The sequence below is a fragment of the Sinocyclocheilus anshuiensis genome, unplaced genomic scaffold, assembly GCF_001515605.1.
Source record: "Sinocyclocheilus anshuiensis isolate Anshui unplaced genomic scaffold, SAMN03320099.WGS_v1.1 scaffold3077, whole genome shotgun sequence".
Classification (NCBI taxonomy): Eukaryota; Metazoa; Chordata; class Actinopteri; order Cypriniformes; family Cyprinidae; genus Sinocyclocheilus; species Sinocyclocheilus anshuiensis.
The window spans coordinates 32,353-41,258 of NW_015554865.1; the positions used below are offsets into that span (position 1 = coordinate 32,353).

At 37.7% G+C, this 8,906-nt stretch overlaps 1 protein-coding gene across 1 annotated transcript in view; it reads left to right on the forward strand.

Moving 5' to 3' along the window:
- Positions 1–2,264: 2,264 nt before the first annotated feature.
- LOC107671559 (protein SSXT-like) overlaps positions 2,265–8,906 on the forward strand; it is an 18,301-nt gene continuing 11,659 nt past the window's right edge. The window contains exons 1-4 of the mRNA XM_016464475.1: positions 2,265–2,413; positions 4,039–4,115; positions 6,011–6,095; positions 6,798–6,924. Of these exons, the coding sequence (XP_016319961.1) occupies positions 2,345–2,413; positions 4,039–4,115; positions 6,011–6,095; positions 6,798–6,924 (358 nt within the window). The 5' untranslated portion in view covers positions 2,265–2,344. The remainder of the gene's footprint in view (positions 2,414–4,038; positions 4,116–6,010; positions 6,096–6,797; positions 6,925–8,906) is intronic.

The window sequence follows — 8,906 nt, forward strand, 5'->3', positions numbered from 1 at the left end:
TAGAACTTTTGTCACGCATTTCCGAGGTTCTGGGTTCTAATCCACCCTCGTGTAGTTTTTTTTTTCTCTCATTAAAACCAAAGGTGTTCATCAGTGATTGTATATCAAGAGAAAGGACATGTTTGTGTGCATTTTGTTTTGTGCTTTTACCAGAACAAAGCGTACGATCGTCTGTGTGAAGACTGCGCATTGTGCACGAGTGCCAAGAGAGAACTGATAACAGCAGCAACGAGCGCTTGCCATACCACATTCCAGCGATAGATCGTCTGTTATTTAACACAGACCAACGAATCTGTTATCAAATGGAGAGGTTTCTTTAGGTACATCCTCTCAAATGTAGGCCTTCTCAAATAATCAGGACTTGCCTAGAATAAAATCTATAGATATAAAACAGTTCAAGCATATCACAATGTTAGTTTAAATGTTTAAACGATATAAATGTGCGCTATTAGGCGCATATCTAATAGTTTGTGTGAAGAGTGGAAGCTGAAGGCGCTTTGCAGGACATGGAGGCGCCGGCGCGAGCACTCACTCGCATTTTTTTCTTGATAGTGGAAACAACTTAAAATACGCCGTAATTTTTGCTCATAAAGGTAAGAGTAATACATTCGGAAATGTAAAGGGTCTACTTTTATTTGTGTGCATTCACAATATCAACAAAACGTTGTGCTTTTATAAAATAAATAGAAAAGCAGAGTTCTCGTCTTGAACAGGAGGCTTCACAATGATGAACCGAAACTCAACGAATTGAGTCACAGATATGATAAATATATCTATAGAAGAAGCTTTAAATTACTACTTTAAAACGAAATAATTCAAATCGAAAACAAAAACTCTTTCATTAGACTATATGTAATCCTTAAAGATGCATTTCTCTCTAAAGGCACGAGATGGCGAGTCATTTTTTCATCACCATCTAAACTATAAAAATAAAGAAAAGCCTTAAACAGGCCCGATTATATTTTTTCTGATTTTTTTGTAATGTTGCTCTGCTCTGAATACCTTAAAATGTAAAGGATTTGCTGCAACGCAATTTTGTCTGATATGTGAATTATTTATTGGCCTATTTTTGTTTTAATCCATGTAGCAAATGCTTTAAAAACAGCTTTAAAAATGACTTTATTGCATTCCAGATTATTTTAAAGAACGTAACACTAAAATTTTACGGGTAGCTTGAATATAAAACATTGTCATGAATTCCCATTTGTAAAATAGACTACAAATTAATTGTTGTAGTCTAACCCGATCTCATGAAAGTACAAGCCCTCTTTTGAGGCACGCGCAAGCGTTTTGCTATGACAATCTGGCGCTTCTGAATCAGCTACTGTAAGTATGGTTTGTTATTAGTTTAAGTATTTGCTATTGACTGTTCAAATGCGGAGTTTTGCGCATCGTGTGTGTGTGTGTCTTGCGATTATGGTAAGGGGCGTTACATTTCCGACGAGTGCTTGCAGTGTTCGGCCAATCACAATGCACTGGGTCAGCTGGCCAATCAGAGCAGACTGCGCTTGTCGGAAGGAGGGACTTTGTAGAAAACGAAGCGTTTGAGAGAGGCGGGGCATAGAGGACCTACAATAATGTACAGTATTTGAAAAATAATGTGTTTTTTGAACATTAAAGCATGTCAACATATTCTGTTACACCAAATACACAAAATAATGATCTTTAAAAAAGCATCATATGACCCCTTTAACTATTTCCCCCCTCCTCTTTGCTCCCTCTGCTGGTGGCCTTTGCCAGTGTTAATGAGATGAGTAACACTTTTCCCCCCTATTTTGCCAGTTTAGCTGTCAGAGAGGAACAAAAAAATTGAAAATAAAATAACTTTTAGTAAAATTAAAACAAGAACTATTTTTTAAAGACCGTGTAAAAGAATTGCATAACAATTCGTCTAGTCTTACTGCACAGGAAAAAACAAAACAATTGCAGACTGTACATAGAAATGCTTTTAATGTTGCTATTTATAATATCATAATTTTAACCAGCGATAGTCAAGGCTGCGCAAATGGCATTTGGAATTCCCCGTGTGACACTCAGGAACAAACCATTATTATTAAACAGGGGTGTGTCGGTGCTATTGTAGCGTGTATATTTAATTTTAATCGGGACATCATGCTTTAAATACCAAGTGCTGGATAATATAAACGGAAACTATGTTTTAAGCGTCTTGATTCAGTCTGGTCGGTTTTTCTGTGTTGAGTGCGATGAGAAGACGCGACGCGACGCCCCCCTCTGCTCCGCGAGTAATGGATCGGTCTGGTTTCGCAGCTCAGCGCGTTTGTTCTCGTTCAGTGTGTGTTTGTGTGTTGACTGCAGCGGTGATCTCAATTAACGATAAACGAAGATGTCTGTGGCTTTCGCACCGCTCCGGCAGCGTGCTAAAGGCGATATAACGCCTGCCGGGATACAAAAGGTAATTTCATTGAATAATTTTTCAAGCCGAATGAAACCGAGTGTGATTGCGTTTGCATTAGCGTTAGTGGGTTCAGCTAACTTAGTTAGCGGTAACGTCTCTCCCGCCAACACTCTCAAAAACACCATAAACAGAACATGTTAGAGAGATGTTTGTCGTCATATTCAACAGCTCCTACAGAATAAAACACGAGCAGGTCGCGCTTCTGATCTCGAGGCGTTGTTTAGCGTTTAAAACGGTTGAAATCGCCTTTGTGTCTTTGTTAGCCGCTAACGCTACATGCTCGGCTCTCTGATGAATCACAATAGAGGATTGTGTACAAGCGTCGCAGTGTACACGGTCAAACAGAAAGAATTGTGCCAGCGATTTCTAATTACTAGTATAGTTACTGTACACCTGATTTTATTATTAATCGTATGTTTTGTTATAAGCGCGTATGCTAATTCCCGACTTCTCGGTATATCGATTACGCGGGTCTGGTTTGATAAACCCGCTTTTATTCGTTGGGTTTTCATTATTCCTGTCAGATTTGATTAGTCAAACTTGTTTTCTAGATCTGTTTTGAATTCCTCATGTATGATTTGATCAGTCGAGCTTTATGGTTCTGTTTTGTGATTCGGGTCTGATTTGGTCAGTGAAGCTCTATTGTTCGATGTTCTATTACTCATGTCTGTTGATCAGTGTTGCCTGCTGCTTGAATTAATGTTTAGGTTTTGCTTTAATAATGAGCGGATGGAAGTATTTTAAGGTAACAGGTTAATTTATGTGTCATCCAGCGGCATATAGCACTGGTTTGCTGGTGCTTGATGACCAAAAGCTATTGCTCGATTTCTCGTTTTCGTGAATTTGCACATTTTGTGTGTGTTCTTGTTTCATGAATCAGTCCCAAAATTGCATGATTGATGTAATGACCTTATGTCACTGTCTTGACTGGTGCGTAAACCAGCACTTTGATTTTTTTCAGATCAGTTTGATTCAAGATCAGACTGTTTCACACTCATCTTTTTGAACTATTCATTTAAAGAATCAGCTGCACTGAGTTTATGCATGCAGAAACAACCCAATAGAAAGGCGTTTCTTGCCATTATGGTGTTATTGCATGAGACGCAGTCTTTTTATTGCATTACATTCAATACAAACTTGGCTCTGGAGATTCTGAATCAGCTGCAGAAATAGAGCGGCACTGAGAATCAGTGCAGCAAACATTGAAATATAGAGACCCATAATAGGTACACTACAAAATAACATGCATCCAACATTACAAAAAAAATGCATTGCTTCGCAGCCACTGCAAATAGGCTTGGAATAAAAGCTTGATCTTGGGGTTTGATATCAGCATTTGTTTCACAATCACAATTAATAGGAGAATCAGTATTTTTATGGAGCACTACTGCTAATGGCTTACACCTACTTTCCATAAGTGTTATATGGACCTCTGGTTGTGCTTTTGATGCCCTGTTCTTCTTCTTTTTTACCAGTTTTTCATTAAGTAGGTCTGATTTGATTAGCTATGCTTTAAATAGAATAAATTAAACATACGGTTAGGCTTTTACAAATTTTTCCTGCATTATTTTGTTCTTTTTCTATCTTAATGTTTAATTAACTTTGTGACGATTCGTTTGCAGTTGCTGGATGAAAACAATCAGTTGATTCAGTGCATCATGGATTTCCAGAGTAAAGGGAAAACAGCTGAATGTTCACAGTAAGTTTGTCTTTGATGTTTTTAATTTATTTATAGATTTTTTTTTTTTTAAGTTACACCGAGGTACTTGGAGGACAAAAATGTCTGTCAAAAATATGAAAGACATATTACATATCAATACAGGGCTGTACAGTGCGACATATATGTCGCACGTGCTACAAAAAAACTGGTCTGTGCGATGAATAAATTTACCACTGTAGCACGCGTGCGATACAATTTTGCATGTTCATAACACAGCCGCTTAATAGTGTGAAGTGATTTCGTTGTGCTTGTTTGTGTGTGTGAGATTGATTATACTTGGTAGTTAGGGGTGTGCGATATGACGATTTTTGAATGTCTCCACGATCTGCTTTTGAAGAAATATCGTTGTATCGTGCTACAGCGTGCATTCTATCAGCTGCAGTTCTGGCGCCTCCCTCCGTCTCAATATAATGTACAACGTCACAGGCATTCACATCAGTGTTAACTCAGTGGTAGAGTTACTCTCACGGGACACTGCACTTATGCGCAATCACAAAACTACATTATTTCCATCTGCTTTAAAGCAATACCGGTTAAACATTTAATTCACGTGCTGTTCTGCATGCGCTTTTTCTGAGCGCGTACTCAAAAAGTGCGCTCACACTGAGAGCCTGTCAAAAAGCACCTGATTATTGGAAGAGGTGTTATGTTTCTGCACTCTTCCATTTTTAGCAAATTAAGAAAACTTTGTCTAAAACAATTTTTGTGATGGTTTGTATTTTTTGTGCTCTGTATGGAACATCAGTGCCTGTTTAAGTGATGAACTCCATTACTTGTGTTTGTTTCAGACATGATAACAGACGTTTTATACTTGTGCTACAACTTTTTGGCCTGTGCTACAAAACTTTCAACCTCTGTAGCACCAGTGCTATGTGAAAAAAAAGTTAACGTACAGCCCTGCAATATATTTTTTTTCACATTCACTGACCGATTTCTTTACCAGCATCAGTCCTGATCATGACTACCAGAAATTCATTCATTTTCAGGATTTGAACCCTTTATATGCCGGTTTGTTTACATAATCCCACTGAAAACAAAAATCCTGACAAGTCATTTTTTGTGTAGTGTCATATTAAAAAATAAATAAAAACTTTACCATTCTAAAGCACCAATTTCCATATTCTTATATTTAAAAAAAAAAAAAAAAATTATCAGCAAAAAATCAGAAAACAGAAAAAGGTGAATATTTGCTCTATAGGTCAAACCTGAGAAAATGGTGACACCAGGTGGAAAATAAAATAAATATTTTGAAGCCTTGCTAACGGAGTGAAAGCCTGTTAACAAAGAATGCATGATTTATGCTAAAAATGGCACTGTGATTAAATATTGTGGTTTTATTTATTTTGTCCGTAAGGTGCTGAGTGGAACTGTTTTATCCAGTGCAAAATTTGGAAATGAGCGTGAAATATTGGCATTTCAGTGCAAAAAAAACAACAACATTTATGCAGTTTGCATTAACTGCCAAAAATTAGTTCACCCAAAAATAAAAATTCTATCATAATGTATTTACCCTCAAGTTGTCCTAAACCTGCATTAGGTTCTTTCTTCTGCTAAACACAAAGATACTTTGAAGAATGTGGGTAAGCGAACAGTTCTTGGTCTCCATTTACTTTCATATAATTGAAACAAAAAATACTATGGAAGTGTGTGGCTACCAGCAACTTGTTTGGTTACCAACATTCTTCAAAATATCTTCAGTGTTCAGCAGACGAAAGAAACTCATACAGGTTTACAACAACATGAGGGAGCGTAAATGATGACATGGACATACCGTAGAGTTTATATCACACCTTTCACATTCTCAAATGATGCTGCGTTATTCTTTTCCTATTTCACTCGGCGATCAAAGCTCTTTTCTCATTGCTCTCTGGCAGCTACCAACAGATGCTACACAGAAATCTAGTGTATCTGGCCACAATAGCAGACTCCAATCAGAACATGCAGTCTCTGCTTCCCGCCGTGAGTATTTATTCCCAGTCTCCCATCTGATACATTGGCATTTATTGGCTTTAGCTGTGGTATAATAAAATGGTTAGAAACCAGAATATATTTATATCTAATGTGCATAATTCATATGATCTGTATAATGTCACACAGCTTGGGTTTGAATTGAATTTAAGATTAGATTGCCCTTGAAAAAAGGTAGCATGTATGATGGTGTAGGTTGACACAAAGGAAATAGCCTATAATAGGCTTTACCACAGAGTTTATAAAGTATATGTATGAAATTGAATCAGCATAACAAATATCAGACCATTTTGGCTAACAGGAATCGTTATTAAATTGCCACTTATAAATAAACCTGCTAAATCAATGGATAAATGTGTCCCTGCAGCACAAAAGAAGTCTTAAGTCGCTGGGGTATATTTATAGCAATAGCCAAAAAAACATTGTATGGGTCAAAATTATCGATTTTTCTTTTATGCCAAAAACTCTTAGGACATTAAGTGAAGATCATGTTCCATGAAGATATTTTGTAAATTTCCAAATATTGTCCTATCCTAACAAACCATACATCAATGAAAGCTTATGTATTCAGCTTTCAGATGATGCATAAATCTCAATTTAAAAAAAATGACCCTTAGGACCTTTTGTGGTCCAGGGTCACAAATAACAGAGTGAAATCAGTGGTTGAGTAAGTGTCTCTGTGTTTCTCTATAGCCACCCACTCAGAACATGCCCATGACTCAGAGTGGAGCGACTCCACAGCTGCCCCACGGTCACAGTATGCCGTCAGACGGGCCGCCCGCAGCACACATGCAGAGCCAGATGAACGGACAGATACCAGGTACAGTCAGACCAGTGCACTCCAGTGTTTCCCACAGACTTGCACTTCCCCTGGGGGAAATATATATGTATATAATGTAAACATAAAACAGCAGACGGGCTGATTGAAAGTGCAAATTCATTCTCTGCCAGCAGGAGGCGCTTTAGGAGTGCAGAAATAGCGGTGCACTCACCGTCAAACTCCAGCAACTGAGGAAAACTCTGGCAAATTTTCCAAACTGCTTGGGAAAAACTACCTGCAAACTACTATACTGTGCAAAAATTTAGACACTTGTGAAAAAATGTTGTGAAGTGTGAATGTTTTGAAGAATAATACCATGAGTAGTTTTTATCACTTTACTTAAACCTAACAAAATTAAATCAGCATTTGGCTTTGAAACAATTTATTTCTAGGTAGACTTGCTCAGTTTGCAGGTAGTTTGTTTCAAGCCTCTTGGAGAAAGTGCCACAGTTCTGCCTTTTCACACTGAACGTGAAAATTTGGCGCGAATGTTCAGTGCGATGACGCTTTTGAATGGAAACAATATTCACACCAGGTGCGATCATTCACGGTGCGAAAAAGCGAGGATTGTTTTCTGTCCTGTGTGTCGATTTTTTTCCCTGTCGTGCCGCGATGAAACGAGCCATCCAATGAGATTTGAGCTTGCCCAGAGGAGCTGCTGTTGCACAAAAGGGTGAGAGTGGAGGCTCTGTTTCGAAAACCAGTGTAAACACACAGAAGAAGAGTGTTCTGAGAGAGGAGGATGCGTTCTTTGGTATCTGAGAACAGATTTATTTTCACATGTAGTTAAACACAAGACAGTTTGTGTTTCTGGTGTAGAACCAAACTTTATCTTAATTTAATGCTGTATATTAGGCAGCAGACGATGTTAAATCCACATACGAGATACATATCTGAGGTTAAATGCATTTCTGCTCGGCGCCACCTAGCGTGCAGGCGTGAATTAGCAGAAGGCGGTAAATCGTTTCGTGCTCTGTGTGAAAGCACCGTTCGTCGGCGATTCGCCTCGCTTTTTCGCATCACACCCAGTGTGAAACAGCCTTTAGGCTGTCTAAATTGCTTGCTTTTGCTTGTGTTTTGAAGCTATATTTAGTTGGTTAGAATTCTTAACCTACAAGTGTTTCGATTTTATGAATTAATTACTAATTATTTTAAGAAGTATTTATGTAAGTGACTTCATAAAAATGCACAAATAAATGTGATATTCAAAGTTGGTAAACTCATTAATAAGTAAAAAATGTAGATCAGGAATTGTTTTGGAATAGGTTTGTTATTCCTAGAATCGGATCAGATCGTGAGCTGCCTAAAGATTCCCACCCCTATAAAGGTAATTTTTTTGCTGGCACACTAAAGCAAATGATATAAATAACCATCTTAAATCAAATGTTTTTGTGAAGCATCTAATGTATTTACATCTTCTCATAGTTTGCTTTTAGTGGTGTGCTTCATGTGATTATTGGATGCTTATAGGATTGTTTTAGTTGTATTTTCACATTAAATGTGAAGGGGTTTGTGTTGTTAAAGCGTCATGAAACCCCCGTTTCAGCACTGGTCTTTAGGGCTGGCAAAAAAATTTTCCGAATTTCGAATATTCGTCGAATTTAAAATAAAAATCCACATTCGAATGCAAAAATGTTGCATTCGAATTATAGGTGTGCGTCAGGCTGCCTTATCAGTGGCGCACAAGATGCGATGACGATGTAATTGTTCTTGCAATATAATGTTTTTGTTAGCCTATCCAGTTGAAGCCACTAGATGCGGCGCTGCTGCGTTATTCATTAAAAATATTGCGGAAAAAGAAAACAATGTGGAGAAGATCTTGTTTACATCAAAACCGAAACCAAGCCGTTCACAAAGAACACATATTTCACGCATTTTCTAGACGGACATCTATTACTGTTGCACTCACGTCTCGCACAAAAGAGCCGCATGTTTAGAAAGCCATGTAAAATTAATGCAAGTTTAACTTTGAAAAAACATAT